General features: G+C 47.6%; 1 protein-coding gene across 4 annotated transcripts in view; it reads right to left on the bottom strand.

Moving 5' to 3' along the window:
• Positions 1-25,860, bottom strand: part of GGTA1 (glycoprotein alpha-galactosyltransferase 1 (inactive)) — an 80,468-nt gene that overhangs the window by 23,417 nt on the left and 31,191 nt on the right. For 3 of the 4 annotated variants that reach the window (XR_005881904.1, XM_040962989.1, XM_040962991.1), the window contains 6 exons: positions 21,550-21,664; positions 12,413-12,501; positions 7,027-7,062; positions 5,417-5,482; positions 4,479-4,595; positions 309-446 (listed from right to left, as the gene is read on the bottom strand). Coding sequence is in view for 3 of the 4 variants with exons in the window: in XM_040962989.1 (XP_040818923.1) it covers positions 309-446; positions 4,479-4,595; positions 5,417-5,482; positions 7,027-7,062; positions 12,413-12,492 (437 nt within the window). In the remaining variant the exon portion in view is untranslated. The remainder of the gene's footprint in view (positions 1-308; positions 447-4,478; positions 4,596-5,416; positions 5,483-7,026; positions 7,063-12,412; positions 12,502-21,549; positions 21,665-25,860) is intronic. The other variant, XM_040962992.1, reaches the window with a different exon arrangement.

Below are 25,860 nucleotides of genomic sequence, written 5' to 3'. Positions count from 1 at the left end.
ATGGACGCTGTGGAGGCAGTGGGGGAGGTGGTTACAAGTGTGCTGCTCAGTGAGCATGGGAGTATTTCTGCCAAGACCCCACTCTGAGGGGGAAGGGCATGGATTCTCCCATCACGGTTGTGTTCTCAATCTTCGGGGACCTCAGCAAGCAGGAGAATAGAACGGTCTCGCTTGAGCAGCCTTCTCTCCAGTCATTCAGACAACTCCATTCAAAGCAGACTCTGAGTGCCAGGCTCCCCTCACAAAAAACATTTTGATAGTGGAACAAGAGAGAAAAAGTGCAGGATAATGTCATTGGCAACACTTACCTTCCAACAGCAAAAACTGTCAACCCCACAGTGATTTTCTGTTTGGAATAGTAATTTTCCAGGATGGCTCTGTTGTAAGTGCCTTCCCATACGACTGGCGCCTTCCATCCGGTCACTGTCACAACCTCTGGGCGTTTCCTGGTGGAAAAAAAAAAACAACAACACACAGACCCTTGAATCAGGATATCTTTGTAGGATGGGACAGAGACTGTCTGGACTAAAATGTAGCAGGTGCCATCTATAGTGACTGGACTTGAAACTTGACTGCTGCTGGAGTCAGGCAGCTGGCTGGGTCATGTGGCATCTTCAAGGAGCAACCAGCGTCTTTGGGGTAAGGCACTGGTGCCTCGAGAGCTGCCTTGGGGTATCTTCATGGATCTCTTACTTGTATATTTCACACCCCCATTCCTCTCTTCTGCTTTGTTTGTCCTCCTACTACAAAGCCCTCTCCCTTCCTCCCCAGCCCTAAGCTGACAGTGGCATCTTTATGTGATTTGTCCTTGGGGGTACCGTTTGGTTCTGAGAAGACCCCAAGCCCGAATAAGGAGGCTGGGAAGATGCTGTTAGAGCCGAAACAGAACAAGGTGTCCCTGTTCTCCTTTTGCCAGAAGGGTTTTTTTCAGACAGGAATCTGATTATTGGCCAAATAGGACCCCAAATTGAGGGGATTCTGGTATTACCATTTATTGTACAGGAGACAGAGACACCCAGAAATGAAGGAACTTGACAGAAGCCCAACCAACTACAGCTGGGCCACAATGTGATTCTCCCTGAAATCACATTGTCTCCAAGACAAGCACAAAAGGGGCCAGAGGGAGGTGTGTTTCTGCACTCAGGAAGCTTGAAAGGAGCTTGGCAAAGCCAACACAAACACAGGAAGCAACGTCAGAGCAGTGACAAAGCATGCCACTGTGCCAGGAAAAGCCAGACAGGACAGAGCAGCAGCAGGCCCCAAGGGAGGGTGAGCTCCAGGTGGGAGCAGGGGGCAGGTGGCCACTCAGCTCCAAGCCCCCGTTTGCTGAGGAAGTGGCCACATTTCTCCGTGTTAGGAAACAGAAACTAGGGCATCATTGGTGAGGTTGGAACCCTCCTGTGGTATTTGTCTGTGCTCTGCTGGAGGAAGTATCTCAGCTCACCCCTGCAAAAGCAGGTGATCCAAGCAGTCTTGGATCCTGCCAGCTGTGTTCACTTGGCCACGGCGTGGCCGTCATCTAGAGAGGTTAACAAATCATGAGCCAAGGAGAACCTTCTCTGCTTTTCACACTTGCTGATGGACACCTGTTCACAAAGCTGCCCTCAATTTGTCTGCCACACTGGTTCTCCCACAGTAAGGCTGAGAGGAAAGCCAGCTCCTACCTCACAGCAGAAAAAAGAAATCTCAAAAGAGGTTCCCTTTTGTTCCTCTGTCCCTTGGATGTGCACTCCAAATCTTGAACTGACTCTACACTCCTACCCAGTCTCCTAGTTCCCTGACACAGCTGGAATCCACCTGCAGGCTGGTCCAAGTGGCAGAGCAGGGAAACCCACTTCAGGTGCTCTCCTGGCCCACCCTGTCTTGTCTTGAGTCTCCAAGACATGACTTGGTTCTCAGCACTTCAGGTGTCCCTGCTACTTGAAGGCCACAGATGCTCTTGGGATCCTTGGTCACTAAAGAAGCCACCGTGGCCTCTGCACCAACCTGTGCCGCTGCATACGCGCTCTCACTTAGTCTTGTAGTTGTCTTGCAGCGTGTTATACCCAAGTAAGAGAACCAAGATTCTGAGAAGTTAATCTGTCAAGTCCACAAGGCAGATGGCTGATAATGACAGCTGCAAACATGAGTGGCCACTTTTTGCTGGACCAGGCACTGGGCAAGCCCTTTCTGAGGTGGCTGTTATTTTGACTCCCATTTTACCAAGGGGAGGAAAAAAAAAATCAGCACAGAGGCATTTAGTAGCTTGCCTGAGGTCATGCAGCTGGTAAACAGGAAAGCTGGGACTTAAACCCACAGTCTAACTATAGACTCCATGCTGTGAGCCTCCACCCTATATTGTTTCTTAAATGACATTTACTACTGCTGTGCTGAGGGGACTGAGGTTAAAATCCAGGTTTGTCCTGAAATAAAGATAACACTGTTTTCCTTGTGCTTAGCTGAAGCAGATTGAGAAAAGCTGAGCTCTGCTCTTGTTTCTTGCTTGTGTGGGGCTTCAGTCCCACAGTTATTTCTTAGTTGAATGGCAAGACCCCAAACTTAAAAAAAAATATTTGAAAGGCAGAGAGAGCTACACAGAGGAAAGGAGAAAGATATATATATATATTTTTTTCCATTCACTGTTTTAACTCCCCAGATGGCTGTGATGGCTACGGCTGGATCACAATGAAGTCACGTGCCAGGAACTTTATCTCATCTTCTACTTGGGTGTAGGGGCCACATGTACTTGGGCCATCTTCCACCGCTTTCCCAGATACATGAGCACACAGGGTTGAATCAGACAAAAGTGGAGCAACCACAATTTGATCTGGAACCTAATAGGATGACAGTGTCTCAGGCATAAGTTCAACGTGCTAAATCACAACACTGGCCCCTTGATTCTCTTGTTTAATTTCTACATGTACCCTGAGGTGAGTGTTGTCATCATTCCCATTTTAAAAAATAAAGTAAATGGGGATGGGAAAAAGGGACAAAGGAATCAAGTCTTTCGTCAATTAATTTATATAAAGGATCAAACTAGGGCTAGGGATGAGAGAACTGATGACTCAGATCAGACAGCGTTGTACCCCCGGCAGGTCTTCAGCCTGCTTGCTGTACAATCCTTAACTGTATGATCACTCACTGTGTTCCTTTTGGAAAGACCATGTCAGAAAACCAGTGTCCAGTTCGGTTACTTGAAAGAGAGCTCTCTCCAGCAGGAAAAAAAAAAGTAGCAATATTAAAACTTAATGTTAATTAAAAATTAATTGACTATATTTCCCAACTGTTAATTATTCAATTCTACTGACAATTTCAAGCTATCAGCAACTCAAGCCAGGAAACAGCCTAGAATGCAGGCAGAGAGGAGGAGTAGAAAGAGAGAGTTTGAGTTCAGCTTCCGGGATGGGTAAACCTCTGGATCAAGGGGTCTTTATCATCATAACCCACAAGACTCAAACAATCAACTGCAGGCAGGACTCATTCCCCATCTCTATGCTACACTGTGCCTCCTGCCAAGCTCGTGGGCACCCTCTACAGATGCCCCCCACAAGCACCTCAACCCCGACAAGTCCCTAATGGAGCCTATCACCTCTGCTGGCACCTAGGCCCATGTGTCTTCCTCCAGTCCCTTTCCTGATCAGTGGCAACAGCACCCACCAGTGTCTCAGGCCTCACCACAAGCTCCCACCTCACATGCAGTCAGGTCAATTACACCTCTTCCCCAACCTTGGCAAATGCCAGTTTCACATCTGTTGCCACTCTAAGATCATGAGTTTCCTGAATGTGACCCTGTTGAGCTGAGTCCTCTTGTCTGCTAACACAGGAGTCATCCTGTCTGCCTAACACAATGCCTTGCCTGTTTGTGACCATGAAGCATAGTGAGAAATACGTACTACGTCACAAGCAAATGCATGTACACACATGTCTACAGAAACAAAAATTTCCTCGAACAATTATCCTTAGTTCATGTGATACCCATTGATATTCTATCCCACTTTAATTATTTTGAAGTTGGTTTTGAGCCATTAAACTGATTCCTGAACACACTCATAGCTGGTGCCAATCACCAGTTTTTAAAATGCCAGTCAGCGTGTAAGTTTTGATAAACCTTAGTGTATTCTTGTCCAGTGAGTGAATTTCTGGCCCCATGAGATTTGAAATTTTTACAAGAAACTTAGAGAATGTTCTTGTTTCATTCCAGATTCACTGGCCTGGAAGACCTCTCCCATCCCCGTACTTTGTGACTGATGATTCTTCCATTACCATTTAGCTAACTGCTGTTAGAATCATCTGGTTATCTAACCCACTTGATACAAATATCCAGATAGAAGTTATGTGGGTTTTTTTAAAAACCAAAAACCTATTATTAAGGTTTAATCCATGCTAAAACTCTTCTAAACTAGGGATGTTCTGAATGGTTCCACTGTCTACCCAGTCCCCATCCGTCCTGCTGAGCTACGGTTCACTGCACTTCTAGTGATATTTCTATCTTGTCTTACTTTGGATTAAACCATTCCCAGAGCTGAAGCTCTTCTTCGTTATCTTCTGTTCTTTGTTCCTTTTCTCTTCTCTTTTCTTTATCTATGTCGTCTTCTTCTTCTTGATAACTCTGAGTCCTAAATACAAAGGGAAAGCAAGTCAGGAATGGCCAGGAGGGGGACTTATCTGTGATGGGACAGCTGATAAATATCTCATGAAAACATGTTTCAGGGCCAGAGTTGCAGCATAGCACATTAAGCGACACTGGCATTCCATATGGGCTCTGACTTAAGACCCAGCTACTCCACTTCCAGTTTAGCTTCCTGCTTATGTGTCTGGGTAAGCATCAGAGAATGGTCCATGTGGGAGACATGGATGAAGATTCTGACTCTTGGGCTTCAGTCTGGCTCAGCCCTACTCATTATGGCCATCTGGGGAGTCAACCTGCAGGTACAAGATCTCTATTTCTCCCTCTATCTCTGTAAAAACAAAGCTTTAAAAAAGTATTCTGAGAGAATGTGTGCACCAAGTGAACCAGCTAGAAAAAGATGCACATCACTGAACATTCACTCAGAAAGACATACTTTGAAGAAAAGGCGCACTTCCCACCTTTTTACTGCTCTTCCACATCAGCACAGCTAACAATTTAATGACCCAACAACCTCCAGACTATTGCAAGAGGGAGGGTTAGGGGGGTTAGATGGAGGAAACCTGATAAAACAGATATCCTAAGAACTTTGTTCTAGGGTTATCTTTCCTGCCATCTAAACATTAACCCAGGTGTCATCCCTAAGTTAACAGGAAAAACAAAGGCAACTAGTCTTACTTGCCAACCAAGTATCAGTAAGCAAGCAAGGTGAGTGACTGAGAAGCTCCGGGCAAGGGAACCTCTGTATCTGGACTCTCCACAAACACTGAGATGGGGACACACACACACAGCGCCATTCAGCCACCTTACCCATTGTTAAACCAGCTTGGAAACCACCAGCCCTTCGGAGTGTTACTGTCACCAATGTCTGGATTTCTAAGAAATGAAAAAAAAAGGCAAACATTTTTGGAAAATGAGGCAGTCCCAAAACCGGGGGTGGGGGGGTGGGGAGGGGTAGGGGGGGTGGAGAGGGGTGGGGGGGGGGGGGTTCCCAAAGATGTTTAATGGCAGAGATCACTTTGTATGTATAGTTTAAAACCACCAGTTCATAAAGCAAAAGTGAAGTGCTCCAGCTACATGGAGGAGGACACCCCTGAGTCCCTCAGCCTCTGCTTCCTTGGGCTCTTGCTTGGCATTCTACTCATCCAGGGAAACCCGTAGTGAGAGAAGACCTGGATGAGTGTAAGAAGTCAGTGGTAGGGACAGGGGCGAGGGGACAGGGTTTATCCATAAACTGGAGCCTTGGCCCTGCTACTCACTAGTTGCGTGACTGGGATAGGACATTTTCCCTCTCTGCACATTGACTCAATAATGATAAACCTTCCATGAAGACAGTAAATCATACACGGGTAAGGGCTTTCTACTGTAATTAGTTAATAAGCATCCCCTCCTCACAATCACATATTTCCTGGAATGCCCCCTTTTGTTAAACTAGGAGAATTCAAGTTACTATAAAGGTCAGCTTGGGGAAAAAAAAAAAGTTGTCCCATGGTTGGCAGCCTCAGACTGAGAAGAATCGAGAATACTACTGAACATATTCAGGAAACTGATGGAAAGACACTTGAGACATTTTCCAGAGTGCCTAATTGAGAGAGTCTTCTCAACTGGGGACCTTCTGCAGAGGAAGAGAGAGGGGGAAGCCAGGAGATACAACAACCCTCAGTAGGACAGAGGGTGGTGAGGTAATGCATGAACAGGCGCTATAACATGAAGACATCTGTTTTTAAAGTCCTGCTTTCAGGAAGTGTTCCAAATGGCTTCCAGTACAAAGGTATGGTTACGATAAACCGAGAGACAATCCAAGAATAGAAAACACAAGAGGGAACAGAAAGAGAAACAATGAGTTAGTCACCTAGGTATGTGCTTCCCATGAAATTGGATTTCAAAGTTAACTTGTACCTTTACATTCACTTTACAACTGACTTATTGGCTTAGTGGGTCTGTGCAAGTTCCCAAGGTTTCTTGGCAAGCAAGCTTAAAGCCAGGACTTAATACCACTGCATAAATTATTACAGGAATTAAGGCTGGGGCAGATACAAGCAGCTAAGCACAATATTTGCTCTGAGCTCCTTAGTAACCAACCATAGGAAAAGACAAGTTCCTAATTTTTTAAATTATTTCTTTTAAAGATGCACACTAGTTCATTAAGCAACTCGAACGGCTTCCCCTTATTCACCCAATAACAATGTAACAGATCTTCCCAGATTCCTTTTTATCAGCAAGGCAGGGCAATCCAATGACACCACTTAGATTCCCCTGATGAGACCAAGGATGAAACACCCGTCATGGCTCCACAAAATAAGTTGGGTGGAGGATCCAGCTGCTTCCCACCTGCTTTGGCTTGGGTGTCGTCATTACTAGCCACTATGTAAACAGACGTTAGAGAGCGTGAAAGATGTAGGAACATCCAGTTTACTTACTTTGATTGATAAATCCACAAAATAGAGCCTTCTGGGCTAAAAGCAAAGAAGAAATAAAAATATGTTACTTTTAGACTGACAACATCTAATTTGTAACAATTATCAGTGAGTCCTGAGCTGAGCCAAGAGCCTGGATCGTAACAACTTCCAAGTTTCTACCTATCTTTGCAACATAAGCCAGTGATAGCAGGGGGCTGGGAAATGTCCAATCACAGTTTCCCCCAGGTTGTCTAGGGGAAGGAGGCCTCAGCAGAATCTCACTTTACAGTGGTCATTTTTGTTTCTAAGAAGATAGTTCTCCATTTGTCCAGCAATGGTTTCAGAAGGAGAAAGGATCCACAGATGGGCCTTTTCCTGCCAGATACAGATACCAGCAGGGCCGTGGGGCTATTCCTCACCCTGAGGAGACAGCACTAGCCTAAAGCACACTCAGCTCAGAGCAGTCCCAATAAGCATTTCTTCAACTAACGAATACAGAGGGATTGTCTTAAAGCCACCTCGAAAAGCTGGGCTTTGAGTAGCTATGTGAATTCTCTATTCAATCATCCAGTGAATACTCGTCAAGGATAGTGTTGGCCAAGACAATTCTGCAAAAACTATGTTTGCAGAGCATATAATCTATTAGGGAAGTAAAACCCTGTTTAGCTAATGTCACAGCTACATGCCTTCTTACTCCAAGAAGCACCATAAAGGACAAAGCATAAGAAGGAGCAGGTGTTTGGCACAGTGGCAAAGCTACTAACTGGGATGCCCAAATATCAGAGTGGATCCAAGTCCTGGCTTCACTTCTGATTCCAACTTCTGCTAACACACATCCTGGAAGGCACTTGGGTCCCTGATAGCCCCATGGGAGACCCAGACTAAGTTCTAGTCTCCTGGCTTCAGTCTGGTTCGGGCCTGGCTGCTGCAGACATCTGGGGAGTGAATCAACTGAGAGAAGATCTCTCTCTCTCTGTCTTTCAAAAATAGAGGCGTACATTTAAAAAACAACAGCAACCACAACTAATCAGTTAACAAGAAGATCTTGACAGCTTCCAGAAGAGGTGATGATGTTTCAGCTATGTTTTGAAGGATAAGAGTTCACCAGGAAAAAAAGGAAGAGGAAGATGGAAGGATATTCCAGACACAGAAAAAAAAAAAAGTGCTGAAAGAAGGAGGAACTACAAAGATATGAAAAGCAAAGTAACCAGAAGCCAGACCTTGCTGGGACTTGCCTGGGAATTTTGTCCTTGAAGGGCTTTAAGGAGAGATAGCCTCATTTATAACAGGAAAAAGAACTGGAGAATAGACTAAGAAGAGTACAAAAATGGAGGTGAAGTCCAGTTAGGAGGTGATAGAAGTGTTCCGGGCAGCCATGGGCCATAACAGGAAGTGCACGCATTTGAGGGCATTTTGGGGGCAGAAGTGACAGGACTTGCCACTTGATTGCTCCCTGATTCTAAGCTTTCCTAAGCTGATTAGTCCTCCTTATGAATACAAAGGAGCTAGCCTGGCAGAGAGTTCAGGATGTCAGCTGTAACACCTTCCCCAGCCCAGCCTCAGCTACCTCATCTCAGAAATGTATAAACACTCATTGTTTCTGACTCTCCCAAGGCCCATTAATCCCTCCTTGACTTCCCACCCTCACAGCATTCCATATCTCCTAGAAAGAAGATGCATCCCTTGCCACCACCTAATTTCCTCTTTGAACCCCATCCTTGGACCAAGCTCTGAAGTTTCAAGTGTCTATATCCACTTTGTTAGTTCTGATAATATTCATGGTCACTGACACTCAGGCATTGTGCTATGTAACTTATACACAGTGGCCCATGAAATCCTCACAAGTTTTAACAGTGTAGGGACTGGGGAAAGGAAAATGAAGTGATATGCCAAGGCCTTCCTGCCAGTGAGGAGACATAGTACATGAACCTGGGGAGTCTGACACCGCATCCCGCAAGGGGAGGTGGGAATGCAGAGCAGCTGGGGGTTGGGGGGGGCAGGGAGGAGGATCAGCTGCAACACAGCACTCAGAACACCTCCCAGAACTCAGGGCAGCAGTTGCTGATTCGGGTTCACATCACATCTTTAACAAACTTTCCTTCTCACCTGCCTGCTCTACCCCAGAATCCTTCAACCTCGCAGCAGTCACGGCAGTATTCACACCATATTTCAGCACACCCAGCCCTGAGGCACAGCTCAAATGCAGCCTTTTCTGTGCTTCACTAGTGAGATTCTAGCACAGTGCCTGGCATGTAGTAGGTGCCCAATAAATATTTGTGAATACTTGCAAAAACAAACAAAAAACCCTGACTCCCTTCCAAGTCAAACACAATGTGACACACTCTCTCTTTCCTTCTCTCCCTGCTAGCCTTTTAAATAATTTTTAAAATAAAAATCCTTCACTGGAGTAAGGGTTGTGCAGTGGGTAAAAGAATGAGCTGCAATCAGATAGGTGAGAACCTAAATCTCCCTAAAAATGTGACCCTGTGGTATTTCTGAGACTCAATGTCCACTCTAGAAACTTTGGATAAAGATATAGTAGGGTACTATAAGAATGAGGTAATATATAGCTCCTGGCACACACAAATACTCAATAACTGGTAGCTACTATCATCACCATCATCTTCATCATCATAGTTTTGTATAACTTTTAAGGCTTCCTTGAATTCTAAAATTCCAGGTTGTTTTTTGATTGTTTTTGTTTTCAAAATCCTGTTCAAGTCAAATGCTTTGCTGGACAATATTTTTTTTTATCTGGCTACTGTACTAACAAGTTTAATTTATGAATGGTCGATGGGTTTGGTGGAGTTGTTTATAAATCGTTTGTTTGTTGTTTTGTTTAGTGCTGGCCACCTGTCTAAGGGAAGTGTCCTTGGTTCACCTCAAGCCATGACAGAACCAAGTGGTAAAGTGGCAAACGATGTGCTGCCTTCACTTGAAGGGGGTGCCACCCTTCAGAGAATGGGGTGACCAGAGTTCAGAGGCCTAGGAGCAGCAGCAAGAACCCCTGCAGCCACAGTGCAGAGCACGCCCAGCACTCATCTCTGAGAGGCCGGGGCCAACCTGTACATCTCAGCCTTTGGCTCCCACATTCACATTTTGTGTACGAAAACTCTAAAATCTAGAAGTAAGCACAACTTTGGATACAATTCAAAATACCAAAATTATCCAACCAAACCTTCAGAATCAGAGCTTAAAGGTTATTCAAGTAAACGTTCCGGCCCCAGTCAACAGCCCCAACAGACACCTTCTCTTCTGTCAAATTATTCCAACTGCTAAGCCTCTGTCTTCTATTTGCTCAAATACCCTGTCCTGTTCTGCCATCTGGAACAAATGATGATGATGATGATGGAAATGATGACTATTACAGAATAAACATAACAGTCTCCAAAATTCATACACTGATGCTGTGTTCTCGGTGTGACGGGAGTCAGAGGTGGAACCTTTCAGGCACTTGGGTTTAGATGGGGTTACGAGGGACGTCCTATCATGATGGAACTAGTGTACTAAGAAGAGGAAAGTCATAGTTTGTCTTCCGACTGGAAATGTAGAGAAGGTGGCTGTCAGCAAGCCAAGAAAAGAGGCCTCCCTGGGCAAGCAAATCAGCTGGCACTTTGATGCTGACTCCCCAGCTTCTAAATTTGTGAAAAATAGGTGGTGAAGTCACGCGGCGTATGGAATTCTATTAGAGCAGCCTGGGCTGAATAAGACAATGACGGTGTTGTTGAGAAGCATGGTGATGGTGGTGGCAGTTGGCATTCATTGAGTGCTTATTAAGGCCCACACACTGCCCTCCCAAGCGCTTTTTTTATGCAGTCCTCCCAACCATCTTAAGAGGTAAACACTATTGTTTTCTCTATTTTTAAAGACTGGGAAATGGAAGAACAGAGCGATTAAGTTGTCAGGGGTCACAGAGAAGGCAAGTGGCTCAGGACCAGTGCAGGTCTTGCAGCCCCACATTCCAGCCTAGACACTCATCTCTCAAGGGCCTATGATCCCCACGCCCAACTCTGACTCATCTCTTCTTAGGAAAAAAAAAATACTGTTTCCTCAGTGCAAACAACCTGGCTTCCAACCTGGTCAGAAATGCTACCTTTTCACATTTTTTTCCTAAAGTGGGTTTTTTTCAGAATACAGTGAACATTTTAGAAGCAGTTAAATCTGTGAAGCACCCCAAGACTAATAGCTGCCACATTCTGCAGAGTTCTCCTGTTACTGGCGTGCCTGAAGGTACAACGCCTCATCTTAGTAGCCGAGACAGTCCCATTGCACTCATCAAATCTCAGATTTTAAGAATCAAAAAGAGATATTCCAACAGTATTGCAGGTTATCTTTTGAGCTTGGAGGCCACTAAAACACCTCACTAGGAACATAACACAATGGTGCCGAGCAAGAAGTTCTGTCCTCTCCTAATTAGACAGTGGACTTTTTGAACCTGAAGGCTGAACTTGTTCAGTGTACCCAGTCAAAGCATCACGCATTTCCATAGGTGCTTGGGGAGACTTCTTTGTTTCCGAAGCATCTCCAGCTGGAATTTCTAAGACAGTGCTCTTTTAAAACTCGCAATGGCAGCTCATCTGTTTGGGACAAACCCACAGACCAATTTAATAAACGCAGAAAGGTTCAACATTCATTTTGCTTTATAGACCGAGAAAGAGAGACTCAAAAGTTTTAACCAAACACAAATGAATCACCAGCAGCTCAAGTGTGTGTTTTTACAGGAAAACTCAACCCTTGAATGGCTCTTAAAACTCCTGCAAATATCTCAGGATTGCAAAATGCAGGGTGGATTTCTCAAGGAATTCCTGTCTAAAATTTCTTAAGGTCATTTCCATAAATTATGTAGATTTACATTTTGGACTTTGGCCTATGGAGATGGAAGGGGCAGACAAGACAAATGTGAACATGGCAGGAAAGAAGATAATTAATTAGTTAAAAGTTATTTGTTTGTTTATTTGTTTGAGGGACAGAGAGAGATACTACCTGCTGGTTTATTCCCAAAATGCCCACAATGGCTGGAGATGGGCATGTGGCGAAAACCAGGATCCAAGAAAGAGATCTCAGTCTCCCATGCAGACAGCAGGGGGCTCCACCTTGAGCCACCATCACTGCCTCCCAGGTTCTGAATCAGCCGGAAGCTGGAGACAGGAACTGAACCCAGGTGCTTCAATACTGGATGCAGCCATCTTGACACCAGGCTAAATCCTAGCTTCTAAGTCAAAGTTATTCTGGAGATCTGGTGATTTTAAATACAACACAGAGCTCAGGAACAGGAAAAGAGTAGAATCAGTATTTATGACATCAGTTCATCCTAATTGTAGTTCAGGTTAGTAACATGGCTGATACCCATAAAATAGAACCAAAGCAGTATTTTCTTCAACATCATTTTATCTTATTTGATAATTACCTGTTGATATATTCCCAAAACACAACAATCACAGTTGAGGCAACCAGCATTGACAGAATTACTTTTCCTTTGACATTCATTATTTTCTCCTAGGGGTGAAAAAAAGAAGGGAAAACAATAAATAAATTGCAAAGCAAGATATTCAAGAAATGCTGCCACCCACATCCTCTCTAAAAGGTCAAATGTATGAATATTTAACTAGAACTGAGGAATGTGTTCTACCTTAAATGGCCTCAGCCTCCAATGGCAAAATTAGGTCGATCCAGTCAGTTTGACAAGCTAAGAGGACAAGTTACATAATCACCAATTCTTTGTGGGCTCTATAACCTTTATTAACGCAATCAGATAGAGAAAGCATGGAATTTTCATCCCTGATGCTATTATTTGTCATGTTTCCATTTGTAAACATAAAAGCAAGGTTGAACTCGTCATAACCCAACCTCTAGCTTTCAACACAACTACTTACATAACGAATGGTATTCCTGACCCCGAGTGGCAGGGTCTTCCAGGCCACGTATAAGCCTCAGTTTCTGGCTTATTCCTTCAAAATATCGTGATATGGCACATATGGCCTATGGCCCAGGAGGAAAAGAAAAAAAGGTAGGTGGATGCACACGAATCAACCCACTGGCTCCAAGAAGCTGCTTGAAGTCAGCATCAATGGTTCTTGCTCTCACCCATCAGCAAGTGTGTGGGTTGGTTCTGGGGGTGTGGCAGACTGGACAGGGCTGGCCTAAACTTTAGCACACTGGCATGTGCAGGAGACAGGACAGAGTGCAGGCCATTCTGGGTTAGGCTATCACACTTACCATTTGCATGAAACCCAGGGATGGGAGCAGACTGGGCAGGGCTAAGCTGCAGCACCTACCAGCGAGAGCTGGGACTGGGAACGGGCAGGGACAGGTCAGGCTGCAGTATCCAATGGCAAAGGTCAAGACAGGGGATATCCTATGCCAGCCCGGGTCAGAACAGAGCAACCACTGACACGCAAGATCTGCATCTGGGAACAGGCCTGGTTGGGAAGCTAAGAGGATGCCCCAGATGGGTTATGGTTCCCACTGGTGCGCGTAAGGGAGAGAATGGGACTGGTGATCTGGGTTTGGACATGATTGTAGTGTCCCTCATCCCTCAGCATGAGTGTGGACAGGGTGTGTCCACATTGGGCTAGACTCTAGCACCTGCTGGTGCTTGTGAGAGCCGGGGTAGTGTAAGACAGACTGAGCTAGGTCTCGGAACCCACTAAACCATGCAAGAGCTGTGCCTTGGTGTGGACCAGGTGTGATTGGGCCATAGCACCCATTGGTAAGAACCAGAATGAGGGCCCAGCACAATAGCGTAGTGGTTAAAGTCCTCGCCTTGAATGTGCTGGGATCCCATATGGTTACTGGTTCTAATCCCGGCAGCTCCACTTCCCATCAAGCTTCCTGCTTGTGGCCTGGGAAAGCAATCAAGGACAGACCAAAGCCTTGGGACCCTGCACCCGCATGGGAGACCCAGAAGAGCTCCTGGCTCCTGGCTTCAGATTGGCTCAGCTCCAGCCGTTGTAGCCGCTTGGGGAGTGAACCATCAGATGGAAGATCTTTCTCTCCACCTTTCCAATAAAAATAAATAAATCTTAAAAAAAAAAAAAGAACCAGAATGAGTGTGAGCCAGTTGGGTAAGGTCGCTGTTCTTACCGGGACAGGAGGTGGACTAAGTCAGCTTGGGCCAAGAACCCACCAGTCTAAGTGAGATCTGCCACTGGAAAGAGACCTGAGAGAGAAGTCTGGGGAACTCCTCTGTCAGCATGCAGTCTCTACAGGCAAGCACAATAATCAAGGCCACACCAGGCCAGATTACAGTACCCATTGGCATACATGTGGGTCAGGTCTGGTGCAGTCCAGGTTGGACCAATTCATGACATCCAGGGACACGCTGGGTCAGGCCACAACATCAGCCAGCTTTTATTAAGGCCAGGACTGGGGGCAATCCAGGCTGGGCTAAGATGCATCACCCACCAGCATAAGCTGAAACTGGGAGTAGACCAGGCTGTGCCAAGCTGCAACACCTGTCAACCAATGCCAAAGTGAGGTGGGCCATGCCAGACTGGGCCGCAGCACCAACCAGCACACATGAGACCTGAGGGATGGAGTGTGAGCCGGTGGTGGGGTGGGAGCAGCACGAGCTACCCTGCTAGACCTCTGCTTCAACTGGTAAATGTGAAAACTGGGACCAAGTCAGACCAGGCTTGGCAAGACTATAACGCCTATTGGCCTGCATGTGAACTGGGTTAAGGGGAGAGCCAGGTTGGGCTGAATGTATCCACTGTGCAGACATGAACCAGAGTAAGTGTAGGCTGGTTGGGCTTTGTCACAGCATCAGCTGGCAAGTGCTGAGAGGGTGGCAAGCCCTGTCATGCTAGTCTGAAGAACTACCAAGAAACTGCAAGATCCGGGACCGGGAGTGGGCCTGGTAAGGAAACGTGGGCACCTCTCTGATGGGCTGCAACTCCCCCTGGTGAGTATGAGAAACAGGGCTGGGGGTGAGCCTGACTAGACAGGTAGAGGCACCCACTCACACGGTGTGCACTGGAGAGTGGGGTCAGTTGGGTTGATCTAGGCTCCAACATCCACAGATGTGTACGAGAGCTGAATAAGAGTGGGACATATGAGACCAGTCTGTTGCACATACTGGCATGCTCAGGAACTAGAGCTGAGGGTAGGCCTGATGTAGGTTACTGGGGGCTGCTCTGACTAGGTTTCTGTTCCTGCTGGTGTACATGAGGGCTGAGTGCATGATGGATAGGGTTGGGCTGAGCCACAGCATCCACTAGTTTGCATAAGAGATAAGGCTGGAGACAGAACTGACCCAGCAACTGCAACCACGAGTGTGTGTAGGCTGATGTGGGTGATGGATTGAGCTAGACCCTGTACTGACTAGCACACACAAGAGTCAGGTCTGGGGTCACCTCAGACAAGGTTTCTTTGGAGACTTCCCCCAACTTAACCACTGAACTCAGAACTCTAACCATGGGGAGAATCACGGGATCTGTGGTGTGACCATGGGATGCATGTGTCACAACTGGGCTTCCTCAATGGTTAAGACAGTGCAGTGGACAACATGCCTAAATGCACGTGAAAGACATGACAGTCCATTGGGGCTGCAGAGGACATCTTATAGCATAGCACAGGATGGAGGGCAGAACAAATTGGAGAACTTTCCCAGTCAAGCGTTGATAGCAAATATCTGGGTGAATTGGACTATGTCAGCCAATGGGCCTTGGAGGGATTTCCTCATCTTTGGAGCAGCGAGATCAACAGCATTTCAGAATATCGAAATCACTCGAGTGGAACCCTCTGAGCTTGCTCTACATGGGGCATTGTGGGATGACACCAGGTGGCTAGTCCCCTTCCCCTATCCCCAGGTAGAGAAGTGGTTAGGATGCTGGGAACAGCTTCTTCCCATTTACCCTCTTCCCCCAGATACAGGAAGAAGAACAAGAAAAGTTGGAAAGAATAGTCTTATCTACTTTCCCCTAATCCTTGACCCTTTCACACCCTAATCAGTAGTTCACATCGGCATGCATCCTTCTCAACTATGTAAACATCATCAAAAATAAAATTTAATTTAGAAAGAAAGTTGTTGCACTTATGTAAGAACAGTCCTAGGGTTGGGAACAGACAGATTTCAGTTTGAGGCTGTGGCCATCTCTCTCTTCTAGTATCTTCACACCCAGTGATGGATGGATAGTGGTCAGATGTGAGCTTTGGAGCACGGCGGGGAATCGGAGGTCAGACTTTAACACCCAAAACTGGGAAACCCTGAGCATAAGCTGCTCCTCAGGGCCTCATCCACAATGCCAGGACGCTCAGAACACAAAACACCTTTTTGTGATTAAGTCAACATCAAGGCTGTGAGAGACATGAGCCATTTATCATCTTCACACTACTAAGCAAGACTGTTGAATCAATTGCATAAATATTCGTGAACTCGGCTATGCAATATGGCTGCATCGGGCATGCTATACATGACAGACAACATATAACCCACATGCCCCAAACCCTGTATCCTAACCTGTGTGGCTTCAGGATTTCTGATAATGGATTGTGAACCTCCACTGCATCATATTAAATTGATTCCCCTCTCCAAAAACAGTGATAAGGCAAAAGATCATGTTCATGAACTATTTAGCACTGTATCTAGCATAGCATCAATGCCTTAAATGCTAGTTCTTATGACAGGTGTCCATAAAACGAGCTTCTGGGAGGCTCCAATAAGATTAGCACAGGGTGGGATACTTACCAGGTGCTCAAAATATATTTGGAGTAAGAATGTGTTACAAGATGAAGTGCAAACAGGTGCAAATGAGGGACTCTACAGGCTATCCACCCGTTCTGTGCCACAGAGTGATTAAGAGCTACTTGGAACTGGTATATAACTGAATATCTCTGATCAAACCCCAGGCATTGCTACAACACTCCATGGTGCAGAGGAGGCCAACAGCATGCTGGTTATGGTGGCCCTCACTTTATCCTGTCCACCTGCTCAGGATCAAGTGCAAACTGCCTCACAGGTGTGAGGAGTCTTCAACAGAGAAACATAAAAACTCATGACATACCAGAGAAAGCCAAACTCAGAGTTCCCTCTGTACCCCTGCTGAAATACGCAGGTGTTTATTTTTTATTTTATTACTTTTTATTTTCAAAAATTAGCATCAGATTACAATACTAATTTCATTTCTTTTCTGACTTCCTAAATGGCTTGCATCTGCTTAATCTCTGGCCATGGCCGGCGGTTACTCTGGTTTGAGACTTAAAATTGAAAGCTGCCCAAATGAGCCAATTTCACATTCTTTGGCAAATCACTAGACATGGGCATAAACATGTTCCCTGGAATCTAAAATCCAAGTCTCCAGGGAAGGAAGGATTGGCAAGATGGCCAATGGGTCTCTTAAAACATTTTTATTTTTCTCCATGGACAAAAAATGGAGCATTTGGCATCCACTGTGGTCCAAAAGCCTCTCTCCTGTGTATTATTTATCTTTCAGAATTTTCAAAACTGTGTAATTCTAAAGATTGGTGGTTGACACTTAGTCACGACGTGAGAAAAGCAGGTTTGCTTCTAAACTCATTCACGATCAGAGAGGACAGGCTTGGGACTTGCTAAGCATTAACAGCCTGTCTCAAGAGACTGGCACTTTGTAACACTCTGGGCTACTCCTCGCAGGGCTCATGAACCCAGGGAACCCCAGTTCCCCTGCTCCCTGTCATCTCTCAAACCCACTGGCTTAACACTCAAGTCACTTCTCTCCCAATCCAACCTCTCGCTGCATAGGCTGCTCCCAGGTCATTTGTAGAACTCAGCTGCCCAGAACTGGGTGCCTGTGCTACTTTGGGAATTAAGCCACCTGCATCCTGCTAGCCGTACACATGTGCAGATGGTGTTGCGGAGGTGGGGACATTCTATAAGACAGGCTCATGCTGGGAAGTCTGTCATTTCTCTACCTTCCTTGCTCAACCCTTACCCTCCTCTTTCTCTACTGTTCTTTCCCCGAAGCATCATGCTTTTCCATGGGCTCATAAAAGAATTCTGCCTTATCTACCTCCAACCCATCTCACACAAAACCACACACACACACATTCTCAGAGTCTTACAGATCCACCCCAACTAGGCAAAGCCAAGGTATTCCTTCTAAACAAAATTCCTTTCTGAAAGGAATGCTAGTGAGTCCTGTTTTCTCCATCTCACATCAGGGGGAAAGGTGACCCCATGCACTCAGAGGCCCTGGAAAAGCCATTAGCTCAGAGAGCAGGAACTGGACAGGGTGGGAGCCAAAGCTCTCCAGGCTAAAGGGCTCTTCTCTCAGCCCATGCCTTCTCCATCCTGCTCCCCTGGAATGCAGCCCCTTGACCTGGAGGAACTTCTAGGCTTGAGCCTCACTCCCTTTCAAGCAGTGAGTCCAGATTGGCTTAAGCCCTGGCACCCAGCAGGTGCACCCTGGATATCTGTGGAGTGAACAAATGAATAATGACAGTTCCTAGGTGTTCCAGGCCTGCTCTATCTCAGATACGTGAACAAACGTGGAACTCAGGCCCTGGACTTGAAAGTGTATATACTTCAGTGAACAAAACCACCAGGAAGCTTCCAATCCAAGGGGAATCAAGAGACTCAACAGGATAGATCATGTTGTGTTGGGCAGTGACAAGCGTTGCAAAGCACAACAAGACTGGCAAGGGCCTTTAGAAGGAGCAGAGGCTAGCTAGGTGCTCTTCATCCTTGGGCAAAACACCAGCCTTTAGTTCTCCATACACTGAATGACAAGTGAGAGTTTAGATCCAGTATCCCAAGTAATACACAGGCTAGTGCTAAGACTTTACACCCTAAGACGCTACTTTAACCCTCTGAGCCTCTACACAAAATGGAGATTCCAACACCTTCTCCACTAGGCCCTTCAAAGAACACAAAAGCAGATCTTGTTCATGAGGCACACCGTGCACTGCGCTCAGTAAATGGCTGCACCCCACAGAACAGTCAAGGGGAAGCCCACAACGCGAGCCATGTGGCAGTTCTGCCTCCCTGGGAAAGGCGCTTGTCCTTGCAGCCACAACCAGGGCAGCGGCTCCTCACACCTGCCTCCTGCTCAGCACCAACACTGGCCAAAGAAGGAAACCAAGGCCCCACCCCCTGGCAGATCTGCAGCTGAGTCCCAGCACTGCCACAGAGCCTGTCCTTGTAACCAGGATCCCGGGCTGCCATGGCCTCAGTCTCCTTGTCTGTGAGATAAGGACTTTACCAGCAAGCTTTCCTGATTGACAAAGAACATCATTTTTCAAGAGTGTGTGTGTTCACTCGGCCACTTGGAACTCATCTTGTTGAGTACATTTCTAGGTGTGATCTAACACGCACTGCCTGCTTAGGCTGGCTACCAGAAGCTGATGCCGCTGGGACACCAGGGCCTCTCACCTGCACGAGCTCCCTTGCAAGCGTGACGTTGAATTCCATGGCGGTACAGTAGGAAATGCTTCCCAGAGCAGAGAGGGCTGCCTGTCCTGAAGTTGTAAGTGGAGAGGTAAGAGGCTGACCCCACTACTTCTAAGCCCACCACGGTCCCTGTGCCAACCCGCCCCAGGATCTTGTTGAGCAGCTAAATGCCCTCTGTCTGGACAGGACAGGACCCGAACTTGACACTGCTCTGCTCCTGAGTGAGGGTCATGATGATCCAGACCTCTCCAGGACCCAGGCCCAGCAGCACAGCAAGGGTGCGAGAGCTGAGTCTGAGTAATGATCTGGCTGGCACTACCCAAGCAAGGAACATCATCAATAACAGCTTCTGCAGCTGAAAGAAAATCTTCTAAACTCTCAGTAATTAAAAAAAAAAAAAAAGAGCGACCAGTGATGAGCCATGTTGGAGGCATCGCTAATTTATCTTTCTTTTGTCACTATTGAAAATTGTGCTAGGAAATTGTTGTCAGAGACAGGCAAGCAAAGAACACGTAGCTAAAGCATGACTGTTACATCAGGCAGCTAAGTAATACTCTTTTTTTTTTTTTTGGCATTACTTTTCCATTATTTCATTAGCACGCTGTTTTCTGGATTTTGTCATATTTCGAGTATTTGTTAGTTTTAGTTTTCATTATTATGGTATCATGTCTCATATGCTAAACATTTGCTTCCCCAGCTAATGTTGTATTTGCAATTTGCAATTTTACATCCTTTTTTTCTTACGGGGAGCCTGCAAACTGAGTCAGCTTGGAGCCCTGCAGTGCCTGGATCCTCCCAGATTGAGTCAGGCTTAGCCCTGGGCTAAGAGCCTTGGCAGCAGCCACTCAGATGAGCTTCACAGTAATGCCGCTGAGTGACTTTCCCAGTATTTCCATTCTTCAGCTCTGAAAGCGAATCAGGGCTCTCCAGGGTTAGATAACTTGCCCAGTGTCGCCCAGCACAGAGTGGCAGGGCTTGGGATTTGGACCCAGGGAGTCTTTGAACCACACGGTTGGCCGGCCGGGCCAAAGCTGAAGCACTCAGCTCTCCTTGGCGCATCCTCTCATTCTGTCTCCCGTGATTACCACATGGGACTGAGCCAAAGCCAACCAAACCCCAGGGGGACTCCAGCAGGGCCAACTCTTCCTTGTCTGGTTGGCGGGCCTGGACTGGCTCAACTCTGCTGTTCCAGCACCTCCCGTGCCTGGCCCAGGGTATCATCATTTCCATCATCTTTGCCTCTCAAAGAGTCGGGCAGTGGCCTCAGCTTGACTTTTTCAGGAAGACTCTGAGCTTGAGCAAAGGTGGATTTGAAGCAGAGACCCTCTCTGCCTCCAGGCCCAGCTCCCTGTGTCAGAATGGTACCAGGTTAAGGAGGGAGGGTGCTGTGTTACCTTAACACCTGTCTGAATTGGTGTGCAGTACAGACAAATGGTTCTCTCTGGTTAGAAATTGGCTCAGTTGACGAGAGAATGAGGGGGAGTACATGCAAGGTTGTTTCAAGTTCTGGTCTTCATTATAAGGGTCAAAGTAAACACAGACACAGGAAAATAACAGACAGGTCTCAGACTAAATACACGGCGAGATGTCATCCCAGCCATCACAAACAGAATAACCTGTTCTCTGAAGGACATCTCGTAGAGGCTTTTCTTGAATTCCCTTCTGGAAATCTAAGACATCCAGCCAGCTTGCTGTGTTGTCTGGCCCAGAAACCACAGTGCAAGTTTCACCGCCCTCCTCCCCGCAAAAAAAAAAAAAAAAGAAAAGAACCAAAGTAGGCGAGATGGTAGATTCTGTACTGTCCTCCGGGGTCTGCATCTACTCATCACGCCTGTGCCAGGGTTTCTAGATCCACACCCTCCCCCTTCCTCACCCCTGCACTGCCACCCGTGAATCCCACAGAGAAAATTCCAGGCCATAGGCACGCCAGCTACAGGCCTGTGAGGCCCTGCCTAGGAGAGCAAAGTTAAAAACAGAACTTACTGCGCGAGTCCTCAAGCCAACATCCCACCAGCTTCCAGATCCACTGCTGGGGAAAGAAGGGCTTTGTCCTGTTTCTGCACAGGGGACCAGTAGCAAGGATCCCAGGCCAGAGTTAGACCCATGAGGCCAGCCACTCAGAGTCTACCCAGTGACCCAAACGTGGCAGAAGTCAATCATTTCAGCATCTCACGTACCTCATCATCTGCTTCTTTCCCTCCGGAGTAAAAGGCAAAACAACAAAGTCCTATTGAGTCCGTTCAGCAGGAGGAGGCAGGGCTGAGAGGAAGGGAAGGTGCCGCGTTCCAACTCCTGTCAAAAGAATAAGCAGCTGCTGCAGGAAGAAGGGGGGAGACGGGCCCCTGGCAGGCAGGCGCTTTGTTTCTCGCAGGCCCCGGGAAATGGGTCTGTTTATCAGGCCTGTTGGCTCCCCAGCTACGAGCCACGGCAGGAACGCTCCTCTCCAGGCCCATCAACAGCCCAGCCTCCCTTGCCAATGGAAACCACAGGTCCAAACCAGGCCCAGCGTTGGCGGAAGAAAGGCCATCACCATGAGAGACACACAGGCTGCCCACAGCACCCACTCCTGGGCAAAAAATGGGATCCTGTTGGACCCAAGCAAAGTCATGTGACTGCTCCCTGGAGCAGCCAGTGGAAAAGGTGAGAAAACAAAGCAAGGTGGGAGGATGGGAAAAGAACTCCTTTAAAACATTTTTTTTTTTTAATTTGAGCTTCCTCTCTGACGTAGGTGACAAGGGCCCAAGGACTTGGGCTATCCCATCCCATGCTACTCTCCCAGGCGCATTAGCTGGGAGCTAAATTGGAAGCAGAGCAGCTGGGACTTGAACCAGTGCCCAGGTGGGATGCCTGCACTGGCAGCTTTACACACTAAGTTACGGCACAGGGGAAGAGTTCAAAGTTAACAGTTCAAAGTTCACTAGTCCTTCCTCTGCAACCATTAGACTCTGGAAGTTGTTCTGTTGTGTCCAAACAACACATTCTTAAGAAAACAAAAAATGTGAAATTTCTCATCCCGTAAGAACTTCAGATCTCTGAAGCCCCGCCCTGCTCTGAGGCTGACCAATGATTAACACTCCCCACTCCCACCTCCTGTTACCAAAATAGTATCACCCAGCTGCAAAGGGACCTCAGGGAAGGGAATTCACAAATCTCAGAACGGCTAAAACTGTCCCAAAAAGCCAATAAAGTCACTCCCAGAATCTTTGCAGCATGGAACTCCAGGGCATGCAGTGTTGTGGCTGGGAGGGAAAGCAGGAAAGCCCCCTTAGTGCATCCATCCCCAGGGGCTGCACACTTCCAGTGGTACCATCTGGAAACCTTAGACTAAGGAAAGGGGACCCAAGCCAGACAGGAAAGCAGTGAGGGCTGCCCCGCTGCCCAGGGATGAGGGCGTGGAGGCCCAGCAACACCCATCCCAGTTTCTCCCTCCTGGCAGGGAGGGGGCAGTTTCACAACTTCCTTCTCTGAGGGCGCAGGTTAATCAACCACAACCATCCTCATCTGGAGTTCTTCCTAACATCGTGATCTAATCCTTCCAGTCTGAGCAAATACCTCAGGAGCCTATCACTCCGCTCTCGGGTCTAGACCCAAAGAAAGTACACCCATGTCCCCTTTCCATCCCCCAAAGAAACTTGCACTAGAACATTCCAGAGCACACTGCGAGTGGTCACTCTCCACCCCTCCCCCTGCCGAGACCCATCATCAGAACAGGTAAATCGCCAGCTGCTCCCTCGGTGGCATTCTGGCTAAAGTCGGGAGGGTGAACAAGCTACTGCCACTCTTGCCAACAAGGATGGATCTCACACACACGTGGTTCTAACAGAAAGAAGCCAGATGCAAAAGGGCATACACATTGGATGGTTCCCTTTGTGTAAAAGTCCAAAAATGGGCAAACCTAACCGGTTGGCTGTTTCCCTGGGAGTGTAAATGGGGGCCCAGTGAGTTTCTGGCAGGGTCGGTCAGGTAGTGGATACATGAACATGTCCACTTTGTAACAGTAAACCACAAATGTGCCTCTTCCAGTTGTACATTAAAAATGAAAAGCAGGGGGCCCGGCGCGGTGGCGCAAGTGGTTAAGTCCTCGCCTTGCACGCCCGGGATCCCATATGGGCGCCGGTTCTAATCCCGGCAGCCCCGCTTCCCTTCCGGCTCCCTGCCTGTGGCCTGGGAAAGCAGCAGAGGACGGCCCAAAGCTTTGGGACCCTGCACCCGCGTGGGAGACCCGGAAGAGGCTCCTGGCTTCGGATTGGCATAGTATCGACCCGTTGCGGCTCACTTGGGGAGTGAATCATCGGATGGAAGATCTTCCTCTCTGTATCTCCTCTCTGTATATCCACCTTTCCAATAAAAAATAATAAAAATAAATCTTTAAAAAAATAAAAAAATAAAAAAATAAAAATGAAAAGCAGGGCCCTGCATGGTAGCTCAGCAGCTAAAGTTCTTGGCTTCCATGCGCCCGGGATCCCATATGGGCACTGGTTCTAATCCAAGCAGCTATGCTTCCCATCCAGCTCTCTGCTTGTGACCTGGGAAAGCAGTCGAGGATGGCCCAAAACCTTGGGACCCCGCATGGGAGACCTGGAGGAAGTTCCTGTCTCCAGGCTTCGGATTGGCTTGGCTCCGGCCTTTGTGGTCACTTGTGGAGTGAATCATTGAATGGAAGATCTTCCTCTCTGTCCCTCCTCCTCTCTGTATATCTGCCTTTCTAATAAAAATAAACAAATCTTAAAAAAAAAAATGAAAAACAACAGAGCTGTGGACCACCTACCATTCAAGTATTGCTATTCCCATTGTGTAGATGTAGAAGCAGAGAAGTTAACTAAGCTGTCTGGGATTGCACAGCCTAAGACACAGAGCCAGAAATCACCCCCAATTGGCCAGGCCCTACAGCCTTTGCACAGAACCAGACGCTGTATGACCCCTCAACCACCCTGTCAAGTGGCAGCCGTCTCAGGCTCCTGTCTTTTCCCACCTCCTCTCTCTCCAGGACCACAGGACCATAGTCAGGAGCATCCTTCCCCGCTCTTGGGGTTCTCCTTGCTCGGTTCCTAGCACCACAGAAGAACCAAGGAGGGGCTCAGAGAGCACCTGTTGAGCTAAATGATCCAAGAACCTGGACCTGTGGTCCAAGGTGAAGAGAAAGAAAACAGCCCGGGGGGACGGTACATTGGCTCCTCCACCAATACATGCCGGGATCCCATATGGGCACTGCTTCATGTACTAGCAGTTCCATTTCCCATCCAGCTCCCTGCTTAGGACCTGGGAAAGATGTGAGGATGGCCCAAAGCCTTGGGACCCTGCGTCTGGGTGGAGTTCCTGGCTCCTGGCTTCAGATTGGCTCAGTTCCAGCCGTTATGGCCACTTGGGGAGTATACCAGTGGATGGAAGATACTCCCTCTCTCCCTCTCTCTGTAATTTGCCTTTCCAATTAAATAAACAAATAAATATTTTTAAAAATAAAACAAAACTTGGAAGTCTTGGGGGAAGAGCCAAGATAGATGGGGCCTCTGGATGAAGCAGCCCTGCGCTCTCGCAGGTCCCAGGGATCTCCCGTTTGACAAAGCAGTCCGTCTCCCTCCTCAAGAGAACCTCCCACCCCTCACCACAGGGCAGCAAGGCGTCCTTTTCCATCTCATGGATCCACATAGAGAGGCTGCAGGAGTCTCAGTGACTCCTTCAGGGTCATCACTCAGAGCGCTTCCCCTGCCACCCAGGCATCTCCAGGGAACACTCAATGGATTAGCAGCAGAGCAAAGCTCCAGGCTGGTTAAGCACAGCTTGGCAAAGCGCACACAAGTCTGCATGGCAGAAACATCTCCCTTCTAGAGGACTGAAGCAATTCTTCCTCCTTCCCTGACACATTCTCTCCATCAGACTTTCAAAACAAAGACGCACGCACTGTTGGGCATTCCTTAATTGAGAGTCAGAAAACCATAGCAAATGAGCCTCGGGCGACAGAGCCCAGCAGTTCAGCAGAGGCCAGCGCAGTGATGAATGGAATGACGAGTCTCATCATCCCGGCCTAGCAGCCAGCTTTCAGGGACCTGCGCCATCTCCCAGAGCCTGAGTCAGGGCCTCGGCGCTGCCGTTGGGGTAGCTGCGGCCCGGGTACAGGGAGCCCAGGCTCTGCGCCCAGTCCACTTCCCTCTGAGAAACATGATGGCCAAGATGCCCACCCTGCTGCCCCCGCAGAGGTGCAAGGATTAGCTGTTCCTGGCAAAGCACACCTGCAGGTCTTCATGGTTTAATCCTGAACGCGTTTAGAGTGGTCACAGGAGACTTGCTGATGCTTGTTAGTGCCAGAGCAGTTTGGTTGGTTTCCTGCTCTTAGTAATAGGGATAATCACCGTCCCAATTTGCCTGGGTGGCTGAGGGGTTAGAGAGCACGGTGGTCATGAGCAAAGTTGCCAGGGGCCGGCCGTCTGTGTGCGATTTCTGACTCTGCATCACAGCTTACTGCAGTCCCATACAGCTTATAACTTCTCTGA

This window comes from Ochotona curzoniae, unplaced genomic scaffold (genome assembly GCF_017591425.1).
Source record: "Ochotona curzoniae isolate NIBS_2020 unplaced genomic scaffold, NIBS_Ocur_1.0 scaffold_3208, whole genome shotgun sequence".
Lineage (NCBI taxonomy): Eukaryota > Metazoa > Chordata > Mammalia > Lagomorpha > Ochotonidae > Ochotona > Ochotona curzoniae.
Note: the sequence above shows the minus strand (reverse complement) of the source record. Positions and strands in the feature narration are given on the sequence as shown.